General features: G+C 46.5%; 3 protein-coding genes across 6 annotated transcripts; all 3 read left to right on the forward strand.

Moving 5' to 3' along the window:
• The first annotated feature begins 32 nt into the window (after positions 1-32).
• On the forward strand, positions 33-8,709 carry klf11b (Kruppel like factor 11b). 2 transcript variants are annotated; one of them, XM_029827203.1, is made up of 4 exons: positions 33-146; positions 6,183-6,449; positions 6,919-7,819; positions 7,954-8,709. In XM_029827203.1, the coding sequence occupies exons 1-4, from the start codon at positions 90-92 to the stop codon at positions 8,253-8,255; spliced, it is 1,527 nt and encodes a 508-aa protein (XP_029683063.1). In that variant the 5' UTR covers positions 33-89; the 3' UTR covers positions 8,256-8,709. The 2 variants fall into 2 exon arrangements, with proteins under 2 accessions (XP_029683063.1, XP_003962740.1); XM_003962691.3 differs by lacking the exon at positions 33-146 and adding an exon at positions 5,232-5,427.
• Positions 8,710-9,251: 542 nt separating this feature from the next.
• On the forward strand, positions 9,252-18,080 carry dnaaf2 (dynein axonemal assembly factor 2). 2 transcript variants are annotated; one of them, XM_029827184.1, is made up of 3 exons: positions 9,252-11,458; positions 11,524-11,739; positions 17,988-18,080. In XM_029827184.1, the coding sequence occupies exons 1-3, from the start codon at positions 9,914-9,916 to the stop codon at positions 18,078-18,080; spliced, it is 1,854 nt and encodes a 617-aa protein (XP_029683044.1). In that variant the 5' UTR covers positions 9,252-9,913. The 2 variants fall into 2 exon arrangements, with proteins under 2 accessions (XP_029683044.1, XP_003962739.2); XM_003962690.2 differs by lacking the exon at positions 17,988-18,080 and having other exon boundaries at positions 9,255-11,458; positions 11,524-12,446.
• On the forward strand, positions 13,392-17,544 carry LOC101062826 (inactive rhomboid protein 2-like). 2 transcript variants are annotated; one of them, XM_003962689.3, is made up of 13 exons: positions 13,392-13,663; positions 13,837-13,912; positions 14,050-14,262; positions 14,335-14,446; positions 14,757-14,831; positions 15,026-15,187; positions 15,321-15,406; positions 15,485-15,548; positions 15,624-15,718; positions 15,853-15,928; positions 15,997-16,097; positions 16,230-16,383; positions 16,815-17,544. In XM_003962689.3, the coding sequence occupies exons 2-13, from the start codon at positions 13,863-13,865 to the stop codon at positions 17,244-17,246; spliced, it is 1,620 nt and encodes a 539-aa protein (XP_003962738.2). In that variant the 5' UTR covers positions 13,392-13,663; positions 13,837-13,862; the 3' UTR covers positions 17,247-17,544. The 2 variants fall into 2 exon arrangements, with proteins under 2 accessions (XP_003962738.2, XP_029683052.1); XM_029827192.1 differs by lacking the exon at positions 13,392-13,663 and having other exon boundaries at positions 13,777-13,912; positions 14,047-14,262.
• Positions 18,081-18,151: the final 71 nt, after the last annotated feature.

The following is an 18,151-nucleotide window of genomic DNA, read 5'->3' on the forward strand; positions in this document are numbered from 1 at the left end:
GGAAGAGCAGAGGCCTGGATGGCAGCAGAATGTGGCACAGGGAGACTCTGCTATGTTCCAGCCCCGGCAGAATACTTAAAAAACCAACAATGAAGGACGTTTTCCAGGAGAATGGATGGCTGTGTGGGTGTCTGGGTGGTTCTGTGGTGAGTAAGCTCACCTCATATCAAGAATGTCTCATCTCCACACTTTTGACCTTCTGTACAAGCTTGCATGAGCCTGTGTGGGTTTCCTGCTGTTTCCTCCCACAGTTCTAAAAACGTGCACACTGAGAAACTCCCTCCTGGGTGTGAATGTCTGTCCTGCGATGAACTGGACCTGATGTCGCAATGCATAAAGGCGCATACCTGTGTGCACCTACCTCTTTATCACAGTTACAGCTTCAGCTGCACTTTAGCTCCTGCACTGCCAAACAGTGCGCTCTTAAAACGCCGCTGCAGACCAGACCACAAATGACCTACTTTAATGTTGTTCAAACGGCGCAGCTCTGGCATCGCACTTTGAGGAAACCCATTGCTCCCTTTGCACCACAGCCCTTCTGCCTCCTGCTAACGGCGAGGCATGCGGCGCTGCGTGTCTGCAGGCTCGCTCAAATACTGATACATTCAGGTTTAATGATCCAGCCATTTAATTTTATATTTAAAGAAAGTCACCGTTTGACATGATAGGGTAACATGTTGGCAATGGGCCTTAGAGGCCCACAGAATAATTAAGTTGTTTCCATATTGGCTGTGAATTGCATGGGTTTGCTGCAAAAAAATACAACCTCGGCATTCGGGTTGTGGCCTCCCTCTTTGGTAATTTTGCTGACACTCTTCAAACCGTGAGAGCGCAGCAATGCTGGAAGGACTAGCTGCAGCAAAAAAGGAACTATGAGGGGAAAAGAGAATCAGCTAAAGACACAAGAGCGAGTGAGCAGAAGAACCGGCTGGTGCCCTCACACCCTCCTCACTGGATGAGCGTGCAACTCGTCAAGATCAGCTTGAGACCGAAACCTGGAGTCTGTCCAGTGTTCCACCGCCTCTGCCTGCTCCACAGCTGATTCGACACATGGCAAGGCGGTCGAAGGCAACACCTTCTCTGCAGAACCCTTTAGAGGAGTTTTGGGCAGCAGATGTTTTCCTGCTTGGAGGAGACACTGAGACAGAATGGAAGGAGGGCATTTTTGGCATGTTGAAATGGGGGAAAACCTAAAAAAAAAAATAGACCTCTTCAGAGAAAAACAATGCCATCTGGTCTCCATCTGATGGCATTGTTTTAGTCTTCAATATCAGGCTTGATGGTGCTGATTCAAAGCAAAACAAAGGCGGGTTTTTCAATAGTTATGTGTCCCTTTCTCAACCATCTGGGAAATTTAGGCTGATATCATTAGATAGTTGTCCAATTGCCGTAATAATCAGTTGCGCAGCAGTTGTGCATTGCGCAGGTCCACATCTTCCACCAGAAAGCTGGCGGACTAGTAATGCAATGTTACCTTTAACCCAGTCCAGTTATTTCTGCCCCTCTTGACCCGAGCCTTGAACGGTATGTTTCATAACTGGTTTCTGTCACTGTGAGTGAACGTGAGCAGGAAACACACTTGTCACAACCGTCACTTTAGACCTGCACAGTCTGCAGCTGTTGGCATTTTCATCTGTTACAAGAAAAACGATCCATATGGTTTCAATATAGGGAGCAAGTAAATAGACGGCACCTAAAGGGTGACACGGCTGATTAATTGTCAGAGAATGTGGGACAGCAGGAGGTGGGACAGAGCAACACACCCCTGCTGGAATCGCACACATACACACACACACAGACAGATGAGCGAAGGATGAAGCCCTGTGAGTTCCATTTACCTAATCATTAATTATCTCTATGTATACGTTTGTTCCATGATTACAGATGACACCATCAAAACGATATAAAAATCTAAATCAGGCAGCTTCTTTGTTAAAAGGCGACAGCAGTCATATTGAAATGTAGCTTCAGGCAACCCCGTCGCCATAGATACTTCAATGTAGACATTGCAACATTATGACATGCCCTCCACAGCAACACGATCAAATTGGTGACATTGGGATTAGCGTCAATCCTCAGAACAAAGGCCAAGACAGAGTTATGTTTAAAAGTTATTTAGCATATAGCTCTCATAGATTTCACACAGGCTTAGACAACCTCCAGAGAAAGCCATCAACACTGTCTGCTGTTCTGTGTTGCCAAGACAACATTCCAACCAATCAGGAGCCGGGTGCTTGTCGGAATTCCTGTTGTCACTCGGTAGGAGAGGGGGAGGTCGCGTGTGTGCTGTGGGGTAAACAAAGCATCCTGTGGTGTGGAATTTACACCTATATAATACTTTTTATCCCAGCAAATCGACCAAATTCCTTGCAAAATTCTTCCACGATCAACAATGAGGTTTTTATTGATGTTCAGGGGGATTTTAGTTTTATCACCAATCACTTACAGAGTAAATGAAATCTTCAGGAACAACCACAACATCAACATCACTGCACAGCAGTTGGACCCTGATGCTGTATCTGTATTCACATTTAGTATGCTGTGCTGTGCAGGAAATATGGCAATATTTGAAAAATTCTTTAAATTTTGGGGGTTTTCTTTATTGGAAAGCTCTGATGCACTTCACTGCCACTCCTGTTCCCATGCATAATTTATGTGACTTATGTGACGACTGAAAGAGCATCATAATGGCTGGAAACCAGGAAACTACGCAGGGAAACTCATATTTGCAGAAGGGGCACTAACACACAAAAAGTGTGATCTCTGCTTTGGTGGAAGAAGGAAGGAGTATTTAGCTTCAGCTTCAGTGACTAAAAATATTAACTACCACTGTAAAAAAATAAAAATGAAGGAAAACAATTCAGAGAAAAGTTCATTGGGGAACAAAGTTTTGGAAATACATCAACGAATAAAAGTAGCTTAGCCACACAGACACTGGAGAACATGGAGAACACACTGCAACAATGTCAACACACGTGACAACATGAAAGAGGAAGTGGACCTAGTGACGATAAGCTTGTCAGCAGAGTTTAAACTTGTTTTAGAGAAGAACACAAATGTAAGTTAAAGTCTCAGACTGCAGATTTGAATGGATGTGACCAAGATAGTGTGAATCAGGTTGTAATACCTGGACGGTTGAACACTGTCCGGCGGGTGACATAGGAACGTTTTGCACTTCTGTGGAACTAACATTCCCTGGTTCATAACACTTCAGAGCTGCCTGTCATGAGCTCGGGGGCCGTGGGTGAAATATAGTCTAGGGGTGGTATATTTAACCCTGCTGAGGGAACTCCCCCCTCGCTGAATCAACTCCTTGAGTTCCTGAGTTGGGGGAGTTGGCCGGATAGGGGAGCAGGGAGGTGTGCTGGGGGAGGTCCAGATAAGGCCAGGGTAACCTTTCCTCCAGATTCCCAAACTAAGTTGAGGCGGCCTGTCCCACTTCTATCACAAACAGGCTGCTGTACTTAGGCTCGAGCCGGCTGTCATCTTTGCATTCGGCTCATTTTTCCTGGAACTCCTCCCTTTCCCCTTCTTCTATTGCAAACCACCCGTGCTGGATGGCCCCGTTGCTCCCTGAAGTCTTGCTCATGTGAGTCATACAGGGGCCCGGCTCCCGATACTGAGCTGCCGGTAGGCAGGACGGAGCCGACACACCTGCTGTAACGTCGCTGCAACACTGCAGAGCAACATAATCAGGGTTAAACTGAAATATTTTATAAACAGAATATGAAACATCGCAGGGCTGATGCTGGCCTGAAATAGTTCCAACACATAGTTGAGTTTAAAAAAAAATTGATGATAAATTGAGAATTCTTTATGTTTGGACTTCTGGGGAGTCCAACAGCTCGTTTAGCTCTTTGTCCATCTGCATTTGGTGATGTAAGCACATATGTAGGTCAGCACCGATTCGAATTCCCTGACTTGGGTTTGTGAAAATGAACTCCTGGAAGACAATAGGCCATGGGTATCTTGAGCTCACGCTTAATTATTTCATGTTTTAGGTACACTCTGTCAAAAGTCACAGACTCTGAAAACATATAGATCTTGTGAATATTAGGACAGTTGGAGTTGACTGGGATCTCTTCATACTCACTGCACTGTCAGTCAAAACAAGTGTCTGCTGAATGATGAAGAATGAGGGCTACTTTTTGTCTTATTTAACATTGACCTAGATTACTTTAAACTAATAATATGTGAATATTTGCTTTTGAGTATGTTTATCTCTTTTACTTATTTTGCCAGGGCTCTTTGTAGGATGGCTTTTCTATTCTCGATGTTTGTATTTTTTGCTAAGATAGATGCAAACACACGTCACACGCACGCACAGACACACACGCTTTCCCTCGCTGGCACGGGTGTTGCGTTCACAAACTATTCGGAAATTTGTACACCCACGAATCTCTCCAGGTCTTCTCGCTTCGAGAGAACAAGATCGGCTTATATATACTTTTGCTTTTTTAAACAGCACAGCCAAACAGGTGTGTTTGTATCGTTACCCTACATAATCTAAATGACACGTTATAAAGTAGTCTACATTAACTTGGCCTATATATGCACACGTGTTCTCAATGCGCAGCAAAGACGTTCTCAAAGTATATAATTAGTGATCACATTTAAAGCACGTCATTAAATAATAATATTCAACAAAATAAATATGAGTACTAGAGGATGTTTAAATGATCAAATCTATAAATTGTTATGGCTTCTATTTTTGTATACCTTGCATTTGGCTCTACTAATGTAACTACCGGTATATAGGTATTCACGAGGACATGGCGATCACGCGCAACCGACACGTGACAGATATTTTTTCCCCAAACGTATAATTTCATATATTCATATTGCATGCTGAATATATAAAGAAAGCTATAGAAATATGTGCAGTTTTATTGCGATATAATTTCATCGAGCCGGCATGTGGGTGTTTTTCCCACAACTCGTGAACGCAGCATAGACTGAATCGACCTTTTGCCTAGTTAAGCGGCTGGCAGTTCACCGGGTTTACTCTGACACTGCTGACTCTCATGGCCACGCCCACCAACGGCCACGCACCCCATTTCCTCCAACCGGCCGACGAGCATGCACTGTTCACGCGCTCTCTCCTCTCCCATTGGCTGACGCTCCGCACACACTCAATTGTGATTGGCGGAGTGTTGCCACCCGCCAGTGCGTGTTGTGAGTTTTGTTTTTCTTTTTTCTTTTTTCTTTTTTTGTTTCTCCGCCCCATGTTTTACACACACAGCTGAGAGAAAAGGGAGCCAGTCAAAGAAAAAAAAAACGACCTCAACCCCACCACAGCACAGGCAGCAGCCCTGGCGACCGCCGTCTCTTTGTTCTACGCTGATTTGACCGTATATAAAAAGCGATTTCTTGACGTCTTCTTCCTCAATGCCAGCGCGCAAATTTCGGGAGATGGAGTCAAATGAGGTAAGACGCTCGGGAATATTCAACTGTTTACGTGATTTATGCACCAGACGTCTTTTATAGTCCAGTGACATCCACTTGTTTACTAAGGGGATTGAATATTACATCTTAAGCGAAGTGGTCCGCTAAATGAAACACTTAAGGATTGCGTAAAATTGTATTAATAGTGTTCCAGGGTGGGTTTGCTCTGCAAGTGATGCTGAATAAATCCAATCATGTCAAATGCAAACTCTTGACAAATTCATACTTTTGCTTTTTTGATGTTTTTGATAAAAATCAAAGAATATGGATTTCAGCAATATGATGATCGGCCGTTGTCAGCCAGGTTGTCGCCGGTGGGCGGATATTAAGATGTGTCGTTTATAGGAAATGCAAATTCTAATGACAATGCCACAAACCCGTTTCCTGATGTAAACTGGCTTTATGGGGATTTCACATGGCTCATCCAGGCAGCACGTCACTTTTTATTTGGTCTATATTTGGCCATGGGAGGCGCTTTGGCTTGGAGCCAGAGGCGGTTCATATTGGGCAGGGTTTAGACCCAGTCACCTCAGTCCCTCATCGGCAGTTTTGACCTTCCATTGAGGCACTCTGGCTTGACTGATGTTGTTTTCCCTGCTGAATAAAATGGGATATGAGTTGCATCAGTTGGGTCATACAGTTGGAAAAAAAAAAAGACATCACACTCATAATGTGTCAGCAACGGAAGGCGTTGCAATTTGCTTTCTTTGTGTGATGTTGTTATTTCTGTTTCCCAGGCTCATTGCGGGTCCCAGTCCAAGAGAAGAAGGCACGACAGTGAACAGTCTGTCTCTAACGGAACGTCTGGCCTGGAGTACACGGATCTGGAGGCGGCTGAGGTCCTGGTGTGCATGAGTTCTTGGGGCCAGGGCCACTACCTCGGAGGCAACAGGCCGACACCTTGCAAACCCCGACCGCTCACTCCGGCGTCAGACTCCTGTGACTCAATCTTGCCCCCAGACCTTCCAGAGCCCCCCAAAGACTTTGTGTCCCTCTCATCCTTGGTAAGTGGCTATTATGTGACATTTATGTGATTACATAAATTTACGTGATTACATAAATGTCAGTTTTGTAACTGCCCCTCCATAAAAGTATCAACCAATTTAACCAACCATTGTGCAGTAAATACATTCCGGAGGGGGCGGGGCTTGCATTAAACCCCATCACCTTTTGGTGTAGGTGTATAAAGATCACTCTTAGGTCATGGTTAACGACATCACAATAGGGCAGGTGAGAGATGCTTCAGCAAAAATAATCCAAACCCAAACCCTTATATACAGTAAAGGGTGTTGACCTTCAGACAGAAACAGTCATAAAAATCACAGTTAACAGCTCACAGTGTCACTGCCCTGTGATACGTGGCCGCTCTCCACCTGTGATGGTTGTCTTTGCTACCCCTGTTCCAGTAAAACCACAGAAACTGCCAGCTGACACACCAATAAATCCCTCTCTTCATGCTTCTCTTCCGTCCAGTGTATGACCCCCCCTCACAGCCCCAGCTTTGCCGAATCCTTAACGCTCCAGGCGGGCTCCGGCGTCTCCGTATCCTCCCAACAACCTGGGCCGAGCCCCTCCCACTCATGTCAGCCGCAGCCTTGCAGAGCCATGGTGACCAGCGTCATCCGCCACACGGCAGACAGCACCCCCTTCCAACAACACATTCCAGCGGCCCCCAACCCAGAGAAAACAAGAGACAGAGTCACGTCAGGAGGGGCCTGCCAGCAGCAGCAGGGACAGAGCGCCGCAAAGATTGATCAGCCGAACCCACCTCCACCTCCTCAGGCTCCACATGCACCCACATTACTCACTACCCACTATTCCAAAGCAGAGCTAGCCAGTCCCTCCAAACCCTCTTCGGACAGTACCTCAACCGTACCCACTCACATCATCAGCACCCCCCCTCCAGCTGTTTCCGCAACCCTGTCCCCACCTTCCGTCACCAGCCCGCAGATAATTTGCCAGATGTTCCCTGTCAGCAGCCAATCGGGTATAATCTCAGCCTTCATCCCCGGCCCGGTTCAGGCGTCCGGTACTGGCCTTCAGACCACCTCCGCCATCTCAACTGCTGCAGCGCCCGTTCAGCAGCCCCTCATCGTGGGCTCAGCGGTGCCCCAGGGGACGGTGATGCTGGTCCTCCCTCAGTCCTCAGTCCCTCAGGCCCCTCACTGCCCGCAGACTGTCGTGACCCTGGGCAACACCAAACTGCTACCTCTGGCCCCAGCTCCCATGTATGTGCCATCAGGAATCAGCAGCAGCCAAACAGCCACAAAGATGGACTTTTCCCGCAGGAGGAACTACGTCTGCAACTTCCCAGGCTGCAGGAAGACGTATTTCAAGAGCTCCCACCTCAAAGCTCACCTGAGGACACACACAGGTGAGGTTTTACGTTGCACGCCTCTGTGTTTCTGTGGAAAGGACGTTGTAAAGCCGCCCGATGTGGCAACGAGCTCTTACGGCTCCAGTGTGACTCACTCGCTGACTTGTCACTTTCTCCTCTCCCTCCTCCAGGCGAGAAGCCATTCAGCTGCAGCTGGGACGGCTGTGACAAGAGGTTCGCTCGCTCCGATGAGCTGTCGCGTCACCGGCGGACGCACACCGGCGAGAAGAAGTTCGTGTGCCCCGTGTGCGACAGGAGGTTCATGCGCAGCGACCACCTCACCAAACATGCACGCCGCCACATGACCACCAAGAAGATTCCCTCCTGGCAGGCCGACGTTCAGAGCCTGAACAAAATGGCTGCTAGACAGACACCTCCTACAAAACCTGGCCTTGCCCCGCTAAGCATGCTGGTGCCTGCCAGTTCCAAGTAGACAAACACTGCCATCCCACAACCACCCAAGATGTCACTGGGCGCAGCCACGCACATGAGGCTGCTGCTATGGGGATTTAAAAAAAAAAAAACATGCACTGGACTTAATTTTCCCTCTGAAATGCTCATTTGTACATGCCTCTTTCCTCTAAAAGATCTTAAAAATTGATATAATCAATATGTATGCACCCTTGCCAAAGCCTTTGTATGAACTTTATCTTATGCATTTCATTTCCTACCCCTTATAACAGGTTATAGTAATCTATGTGAATGTATTGTTTGTTGTATGATGGAATGCATTTATTTGTTATATTTGAGTTAATGTTAATGCAGGAAAAAAATGTAAATATGAATATTAATAATCAGTACAGTCATTATACATGATCATATCCCTGTCTAACTTTTCATATTATTTAATACATATTTGTAATAATAAACCAAAAAAATGTAAACAACTTTGGTTCTTTTTCGCTATTTTATTTTTTGGTGACCAAAGAAACAAAGCGTGAGCATTGGGTTGTGGGCAAAGGCAACAGTCTTTCCTGTTTGTGTCATGTAGAAATGTAGTGAGTGGTTCCTTCCCACATCCTCTGTGCGTCACCCGGTGTCAACCCACCCATCTCAGTCTGACATCCCCCAGGTCTTCTGGCTGAATGAACCAAACTACTGGTGTTGTAACGGCTAAGTGGAGAACATTATATGCAAATAATAACGGGATGGGGGGGATCAGCTGTTCCATCGCTGTGTCCATCCCTGAAAAAAATGAATATTCCACAGAGGAGACATCATCATTCATGCAGAATGGAGCAAATAAAAATAAAGCCATGAAGACCCCGCAAATCTAAGAATGAGTCGGTGCCGTCTCCATCCTCCCTCCGCATCCTCATATTCATCCGCGATGGTCTCACACCTAGTAACAGTACACCCCTTCCAATCAGAGAGGGACAAATATGTACTCGGGGGTGCGACCAATCACGTCTCTCCCCAGCCTACCCGCCCCTTTGCCTTACTGACCGAGTTATTCTCTGGCTGGGTGCCACCGGAGCAACGGTGTATAGCGCCATCTTTCGGTGGAGCGGTGTAACTATCACAAAAATGACAATAACGCCAGGCCGAACCTTTAAATATATTTAAAAATAACAAAATTTGCATTTCAGAAGTTAAAATTGCTAACGAATGTATAATAGCAGAGCTAATATTACTGTCCTCGGCCTTCCACAGTTCGTTACTTCGGTGCTTTTTGTAAATTCTACATGTTTATATCCCCTTTGGGGTTCTCATGCGGGAAATTATATACGCATTTATTTTTCAATCGCAGTGATATTGTGAACCTAGCGGTAATTCCGTCAACTTTTCTTTTATATTATAGTTTTTAGTGTCTGGATGAGTCTTTTTTTGCCTTTTTGGATTTGGCTTTTATTTTATTTTATTTTTTATTTGGCTTTTTTCCTGCCTTTTACTTAAAGGGCATCAAAGGTGGGTGACGTCACATAGTGTTTACGCTGAGTTGCCATGGTGACACTTCTTGTCGCGCTTTTAACACTTTAGCTAGCGTCTCTGACACACAAAAGCAACATTGTAAACGTCTCGGCGGTCACTTAGTTAAAGAAACCTCCACAAACTACCCGACCAAAGAACTTTCCCGTCGCAGTCGTCACCATGGAGATGGGAAACAAGTTAAAAGAGCTCGACATGACGGCGGAGGAAATGGACAGACTGGGAAAGGCTTTCAAAGACGAGAAGTTCAGGGAATTGTTCAGAGAATACGCGCAGGAATTATCAGACCCAGAGAACAGGAGAAGGTATGAAGAGGAGATCAAACTGCTGGAGCAGGATAAGGGAAGTACAATAGAATTTATCCACCCGGAACCCTTTAGGGCTTTCAAGACGTGTATGAACGGCAGCCACAAATGTTTCATAAATATATGTGCCAGTGAAAAAATTGGTAAACCTTCTTTTACCCCTAAAGTGTTGGAGGATGGCCGCAGGGGTCTCTGTTGGGCCCTGCCTCATATACTGCACCCAGAGAGGCAAGAAATATATAAAAAAGGTCAGAAGATGATGATTTATGTTGTTATTTTTCACCCCGACACACTGCACATGGCCAGCAAAAACAAGCAGTTCATGGGTATGGTCAACGACACGGCCATCCAGGGAATACAGAGCACCTTCAACGTCACTCTAGACAGGAATAATGTGACAGAGATTGGTGCAAAATTCAAAGGGACGCCACAAACATGTGTCATTCGAAAACCAATCCCCGGGTCCAAAGAGCCTTCGGGGAAGTCTGCCCATCAGGAATTCCCATTCCCTGATGAGAAAAGGCATCCGGCATCCCTGCAGAGCAACCCTGCAGGATCAGCCACAACAGCTAAGCGCTGCGGCGCTGGCTTGGACATCCAGCCTCCAAAACCCAAAGAGCCAACAAAGCCAAACTACACTTTAAAATACCGTTCCTACATAGACATACAGGACTTCACATGTTCCAGCTACACAGCCCAAAGCCCCAGGCCCAAGGAGATAGTGGTTACCATCGATGTACCACTTTTAAAGAAGGTCACGGACGCCAGCCTGGAAGTAGCAGAAAGAATGTTGCTGCTGGAGTCGAAGAAACCAGCGTACAGACTGGAGCTGCCTCTCGCCTACCCTGTAGACGAGGAGAGAGGAGAGGCCAAGTTCAACAAACAGAAAGGTCAGCTTACGGTCACACTACCTGTTCTTCCTGCCAACGAGGCCTTTGAGTTTGCCGTGGGACCTGTTCCCGCTGACGGCGATGGGCAGGTAGGCAACGGTGACGCAGAGGAGGACGTGAAGGTGCAAGAGAGGGACGAGCTGACAGAGACTGAAGTCGAGGGACCAGAGGAGCAGACGAGCGAAGGGACGGGTGAAGGAGAGGAGGGGCCAGGCGACGTGACAATGGCGAGGGGTGCAGAACAGAGCAGGAGCCAAGAGGAGGAAGTAGAAAAGTGCAGAAGTGTGGAGGAAGAAACGCTTCAAGAGCCGAGAGGTCTTCAGTGGAATACTGACGACCAACAGGAGGATGCCTCCGAAACAGAAAATCAGGCTCATTTAGATGTTGCCACACATCCAGATTGCTTAGAAAATAGAGGCAATGCAGCTCTCAATGTTTCCCTGGAGACAACATCAAAGATGAGGACGTCAGACGCCTTGGAACAGATGGAAAATGAGACCGGAGGTCTGAAGGTGAGAGAAAATTAGAGCATGCTGGAAACCATGTGAAGGTTCCTGCTAACGTGCTTCTGTTCTAGGAGGAGGCGACGGACTACGAGGTTTCCCAACAGGCCCAGGAGTCCAAAACTGATGAGGAAAGTGGAGGGAGTTCAGGCAAGGAGGTCCCAGAGGAACACCCAGGGAGTCCACAGAAGCAGGAGAGACAAGACACGGACGAGGACGAGCTGCCAACAGAGCAGGTCTCCCAGCACCAGCAGCCTGGAGACAAACCCCCACCTGCTGTCCTCATAGAGGTGGATGAAGACGGCAGAGAAACCATCATCAGCGACCACTCCACATCTGCTGGCTTCACTTTCCAGAACTCACTGATATATGAGCTTGATTAAAGACCAAGAATTAAAAAAATGTTTAATCTGCAGCATAACAGTGTGTGTGTGTGTGTGTGTGAGAGAGAGAGAGAGAGAGAGAGAGTGTGTGTGTGTGTGTGTGTGAGAAGGCTGGATTAATCTTCTTTGAAGATTTTCAAACAATAAAAACTCTGGTCTCTGGATATAAAATGAGCTACTTTTGACAAAATGGCCATTTTTGTTTTTATTAACCTTTACAAACATTTTTATTTAAGTTACAGATCATGGGCACAGTGTTCAGAAACAAAGCTTCGCATTTATTCTTCATCTGAATCCACACGGTTGCTGTTAAAAGTTTATTTGTCATCACTTTGGTTTGGAATTCCCCAAAGATTCCAGGTACAGTATCTGGAGCAGGTTCACTCTCACTGCCGTGTAAGCGCTGATCCACGCCAGTAGAGGGCGCCACTCTCAAGAAGGAAACAGAAATGGGAGATCCCTTTACAGCACCAACATCAGCAGCGATAAACTGACAGAAGAAGGAATAAAAGTGACCGAAACGAAGGGAGGAAGAGGTTAATGTTCAGCTAGCTCTAAGGATCCAGCTTTCTCGGACAAACTCATGTTGAACACCAAAATAAAATTAAAAATTCCCAAAACAAAACACGTGTGAGCCTCCTGCTGAAACTACAGGTGTGATATCTATGTGTTACAGTCACCATGAAGGCTGAGGGTCCTGCATGCTACTAACGACAGAGATAAAAGCCTGAGCTGAAACAATTGCTTGATTCGGTATATGTGTGTCTCTCTTGTTCCTGTGCTATCAATGAACCAATCCTCAAACAAACCATGTGGTGTGTGGCTAATGCTATTGTGGACAGATTAGCACAGAAATTCCACTCGGATTTGCTTTGCGACCTTGTAACCCACACCTGACACACAAGAGCCAGTCAGTGCCATGGTGAAGCCATTGTGAGCTGGTATTTTTGAACCCTGCGCTCTCTTCTCTTTACCCTGAAAAATATCTCTAAAGGAAACAAAGGTAGCTAGCACATGTTCAAAAAGCCAAATATAGCTGCCGCGAACGCTGCTTTTCTTCTGATCATACAAACACATGGCTGTTAGTATCTGAGCATTAACACACTGGGTTATTTTTAGGTTCATCTGTTCACCAGCTTTAAATAGAGTTCTTTATTCATTCCAGGACTGCTGCAGGTCAAACGTCATGTCCACAATTGTGTGAACACCCTATCTAAAAGGAACTGACCAGTTATTACAGATTGGGGCCAATTGAGTGTGGCGCGCCCGCACCCCTGCCAGGGGGACCACGGTGATGGGCTGAATGACTCGGTGGCTCCCACCTGTGTTGTGGTGGGACCCATAGAAGGACTCTGAGGTCTTTTTGGACCTGTGTGCCTCGGCATGAAGCAGTCTTCTTGTTGTTCCACCTAATTCTTTTTATTCTGTTGGGATATTTGGCACATTTTACAGGTCAGGCTATTTGACGCACAGGCACTGAAATACACCGACACGTACGGCTCGATTGGGAATAGCGTGCACGCCTCGGTGCATGACAAATGACAAAGTGTAGGCCCATAGAAAAGGACCGGAAAGGTTTCAGAGAAGTCACGTAAGTCTTTAAGTCATTAAACACACGTGCACACGCACGTCTAATGGATCAATAGATCACGTCTAATAGATTAAACAGGTTTAAGGATAAAATGATCAAAGCACCTTGACCTTTGATCAAAGCTCAAAGAAATTTGATCTAATTATGTACCGAGTAACATCACAACTACCCCCTGTAGTACTGTTGTCGATTACCTTCAACCACAATCAGCAGCTGTAGAGACAGATAACAAAATACAAGGTAAGTTATTGAAAATAAAGACACTTAATTCTCACTCTCACACGCACAACCTAAGTATGAGTGTTAAACCAAGTAATGGAGGTGACAGATGGGGATCAGGCATCAGCCAGAGACCCCTGCCCAGAATTCTTTGTAAGTCCAAATCAACTCTTGCAATGGTCGATACCCGCCAGGAGCTGACGTGTTTGAATCTCCTCCCATGTCTGCATTTGCTGCCAGAGAACAGGCTGACCAGAGGGTTCTCGGCCCGTGAGTTTACACCAGCCGACACATTCCAACCACCGTGGCACCCGTGTGTGTGTGGGCTTCTCTATCTGTATACACGTCTGCATGCGTACACGCTTTGACCCTTGGCTTCTTTGTTTCACCACCACCCATGTCAGCAGGGACGCGTCTCAAACACTCGGGACCCCCGTTGTCACGGGGAAGAGTCGTCCTTGCCGAGCTGGTCGCCTTGCATTAAAAGTGAAGCGCTTTATAGCTGACCAAGGCAAACATGAGATTGGCGTGGGTGTGCTGGGGAATTGGCTGATCCGGTACTATCGCCACAGCATCAGCAGTGACGTCCAAAAACAGCTGGATGACATGCACAGCCACCGGTGAGCGACGGTGCCCCCGATGATTGTAGGTCCGGGAGTAACAACCCACCGTTGTTCTCTGCTTCCTTTCAGGGTGTACTTCACCTACTGGATCACCTTTGTGCATATAGTTATCACGCTGCTGTCCTGTTGTATGTACGGCTTTGCTCCCATCGGGTTCGCGCAACATTCTTCATCTCAATTGGTGAGTGAGGTCAGAAGGTCTTTGACCTTTGACCCACCAGAGCTCAACATGATTTGCTCATTGTAAGCTGCATCGAGCACACAGGCTTTTAGGCGGTTTTGCTTGTGAGGAGGCCGGTTTTGTGCAGTTTTTGTACAGCTTTCTCTTACAATGTTAAACTCTGACTTCATGTCGTTGTACCTCAAAAGAAATGTTAAATCTGCCGCTTTGCTGAGCAGGCAGAAATGCCACCTGCGGCTCTGTTGGATGGTAGACCAGGCACAGCCCTGAGGTGACCTGTGTCATCAGTGTTACTCTGTTGCCCCTGTAGATACAGAAGAACAAGGCCACATATGAGAGCATCAGCTACGTCCAGCAGGAAAACATCTGGATTGGTCCCAGTTCAGTGAGTCTGGAGGCGATCTTGCTTCCGGGTTACAGCTTCCTCTTTGTTCTTCTCCCTGTTTTGTTGCACACTTCTCCAAATACTGACCTCCCTCAGGCTTCACTCATTTCATCATCCCAACTGGGGAGTATTGTGTAGAAACCGAGTTGCTTTTATCCAGGTTTTTCACTTCTAACATTCCCACAACCTTTCAGGAAGACCTGATCCGTTTGGGGGCCATGTTCTCCCCCTGCATGCGTCAGGACCCCCAGATCGTCGGCCTCATCCAGAGGTTCAAAGAATTGGAGAGAGAATCCGGTTGCTGTGTTCAGAACGACAACTCCGGCTGTGTACAGACTCTCCAATCTGACTGCTCTGTAAGCCTTTATTCTGAATCTTCCTGCTTGGCTAATTAGCTTAGCATCAGTGCAGGAAAGCTTGTGGCGCTGGTCGTGCGGATGAATTCTCGTATTGAAGTAACACTGAATGTCACCTTGGAAACAAATGCAGAAAACACTGGCCACCTTCGTTAAATGGCACAACGAGTCTGCGGACATCATCAGGTTTTCCGGTTCCGTCTGCCACCAAGATCCCAGGTGAGAACGTTGGTGAGGTTCTGTCCACTAACTGTGTGTTGATAAGCTTCCTGACTCCTTCCGTGTTTGTGCGGGCAGAATTTGTGAAGTGCCGGCCTCTACAAAGCTCCACACATGGCCAGATGATGTCACCAAGTGGCCGGTGAGGGGACACTGCTGTTGATATCATTATTATTAGTAATCACTGCGGTTCTAACAGGTGAGTGCCGTCTCTCAGGTGTGCACTTACCCTAAAAAGTGGAAGCGCACCGGCTACAGACACATGGACTGTGACATTAGAGGACGGCCCTGCTGTGTAGGAACTAAGGGCAGGTGAGAGCTGTGTGTGTGTGTTTCTAGGGCTTCAGCACCCTCATATGTCTCCTCAGCTGGTGGAAATGGCTGTCTTTGATAATTCAGGAGCCAAGAATGCACACTTTGTGACGCTTCTGTGACTCATTGTGCAGGTGTGAGATCACAACCAGAGAGTATTGCTCTTTCATGCGTGGGTACTTCCACGAGGGCGCCACCCTCTGCTCACAGGTAGTGCTGTGTGCACGTGTGTGTGCCATAGAGTGGTGGATTCCCGATCACACCGTACTTCTGCACAGGTTGACTGTCTGAATGACGTGTGCGGCCTGCTGCCCTTCCTCGACCCTAAAGTTCCCGATCAGTTCTACCGTCTTTGGCTTTCTCTCTTCCTTCATGAAGGGTAAGATCCTCAGCTACAGGTCAGCTCTTGTGATATAGATTTATTTCTATATAGACATATGACTGCACATGCTTTCTGCTAATATTGTGCATATGCAAAAACATCAGTGTGTGTGTGTGTGTGTGTGTGCAGGGTGTTACACTGTGCGATGTCAGTGGTGTTTCAGATGACCATTCTGAGGGACCTGGAGAGGCTGGCTGGTTGGGTCCATATCTCCATCATCTACCTGCTCAGTGGGATCACTGGGAACCTGGCATCAGCGGTGGTACTGCCCTACAGACCTGAGGTGAGTGCACAGCCACACATGCACAAGAGTTTCCTCCTGCTTCCCACACTGGAGATTAAAACTCGGCCCGAGTGCCCTCATCTGAGGGGTTCCATGCATGGCGTTAACGAAGCCTCTGTATGCTAATGTGATAGACAGACTGGAGATAAGAGTTCTGAAGAAGAGACCTCAGATTCTGATAGCACCTGTCATGATAAGAGCTGGTATTCACAGCTCTTTCCTAACATTTATGCAGAAGCTGGTTTTAGTTTTCCTTTGAACCTATATTTCTTTTTGTATGTACTGTATGTCCTCCATCTTACCTGACTTCAAATGTGCCCTTTAGCCTTTTGTTTTTAGCACTCCAAATGTGCTTGTGTCTCAACAGTTCTATATAAATAAATGTGCCTTTCCTTGAAGCCAAATCAGCCCATGCTGTTCTCTTCCTGCAGGTGGGTCCAGCTGGCTCTCAGTTTGGACTCCTCGCCTGCCTGTTTGTCGAGCTGTTCCAAGCTTGGCAGGTCCTGGAGAAGCCGTGGAAGGCCTTTCTGGAGCTGCTCGTCATGTTGCTCTTCCTCCTTATCTGTGGGCTCCTGCCATGGATCAATAACATCGCCCACATCTTTGGCTTCTTCAGCGGCTTGCTGCTGTCTTTTGCCTTCCTGCCATATCTCGCCTTCAGCACTTTCGACAAGTACCGAAAACGCGTCATCGCTGCTTTTTCACTGGTGGCCTTTGTTGGACTGTTTTCATCACTGATTGTTTGGTTTTATATTAATCCGATCACCTGGCCCTGGATGGAGCAGCTCACCTGTTTGCCTGTCACAAGCACGTTCTGTGCAAAATATGACATACACCACAACGTTGAGCGCGTGTTGCACTAGTGTGGAGGCTGGCTGAACCTCATACGATCAACATATTTCTGTCTCCTCTCAGCCCACAATTCAAAATTCAGCACCATCGTTTAAATTTGACCTCAGGCAGGAGAGGGAAAAAGACTTCTAGGGTCCATAATGTTGTTTGTTTAAAGAAATATGGTGGACCTGGTGATAACCTTTAACATGCAGCTCTGTGACCAAGAGTGACCTTATTAATGACAATGAGCTGTCTTGATATGAGAATGGAGACTTTCAGTCAGGTTCTTTTTGTCTCTTGGGTCCAAATAAAAGCTGTTCTGCCAACGATGAAGATGTAAATTTGATGTTTAACATAAAACATGAGCTTTATATGACCACAAATCCTGTTTTTACCAAAGACTTTTAAATATTAACCATCCAGGAGACATTTATCACAGAAAACATGCCTTAGTCTCCTCTGGCCAGAGACATTTTGGATTATTTGTAAAGTAAATATAGCGCTTTTGTGGAATGAGATTATTTATTAAATATTGCCCTTGTATTTCCTGCCAGGACTTTGTCATTCATCTGGTTAATGCAACATTTGGTTAATGCAACACATTAACTAGAAATTATTTTATAAAAAATGAGAATTGGAATTGTTGAGATCATGACCATGAAGGCTGTTTTACTTCATGAGTTCACAGAAGCAGGAGAGAAAGGAAGAGGATGAGCAGGTCTCCCAGCACCAGCAGCCTGGAGACAAACCCCCACCTGCTGTCCTCAGAGGTGGATGAAGACGGCAGAGAAACCATCATCAGCGACCACTCCACATCTGCTGGCTTCACTTTCCAGAACTCACTGATATATGAGCTTGATTAAAGATTATGAAAATTGAATCTGTCCAACACCATCAATTCTTTAGACTCTGCATAAGACATTTTTTGGAGTCC

Source organism: Takifugu rubripes, chromosome 2 (assembly GCF_901000725.2).
Source record: "Takifugu rubripes chromosome 2, fTakRub1.2, whole genome shotgun sequence".
NCBI classification, from domain to species: domain Eukaryota; kingdom Metazoa; phylum Chordata; class Actinopteri; order Tetraodontiformes; family Tetraodontidae; genus Takifugu; species Takifugu rubripes.

Coding starts and splice junctions, on each gene's coding strand:
- klf11b (XM_029827203.1), top strand. CDS start 90: ATGAAGGACGTTTTCCAGGAGAATGGATGGCTGTGTGGGTGTCTGGGT. Junction 147..6,182: donor GGTGTCTGGGTGGTTCTGTG/GTGAGTAAGCTC, acceptor TCTGTTTCCCAG/GCTCATTGCGGGTCCCAGTC. Junction 6,450..6,918: donor TTGTGTCCCTCTCATCCTTG/GTAAGTGGCTAT, acceptor TCTTCCGTCCAG/TGTATGACCCCCCCTCACAG.
- dnaaf2 (XM_029827184.1), top strand. CDS start 9,914: ATGGAGATGGGAAACAAGTTAAAAGAGCTCGACATGACGGCGGAGGAA. Junction 11,459..11,523: donor ATGAGACCGGAGGTCTGAAG/GTGAGAGAAAAT, acceptor CTTCTGTTCTAG/GAGGAGGCGACGGACTACGA. Junction 11,740..17,987: donor CACCTGCTGTCCTCATAGAG/GTGGATGAAGAC, acceptor CTGTCCTCAGAG/GTGGATGAAGACGGCAGAGA.
- LOC101062826 (XM_029827192.1), top strand. CDS start 13,863: ATGTCTGCATTTGCTGCCAGAGAACAGGCTGACCAGAGGGTTCTCGGC. Junction 14,832..15,025: donor TCTGGATTGGTCCCAGTTCA/GTGAGTCTGGAG, acceptor ACAACCTTTCAG/GAAGACCTGATCCGTTTGGG. Junction 15,549..15,623: donor ATGATGTCACCAAGTGGCCG/GTGAGGGGACAC, acceptor GCCGTCTCTCAG/GTGTGCACTTACCCTAAAAA.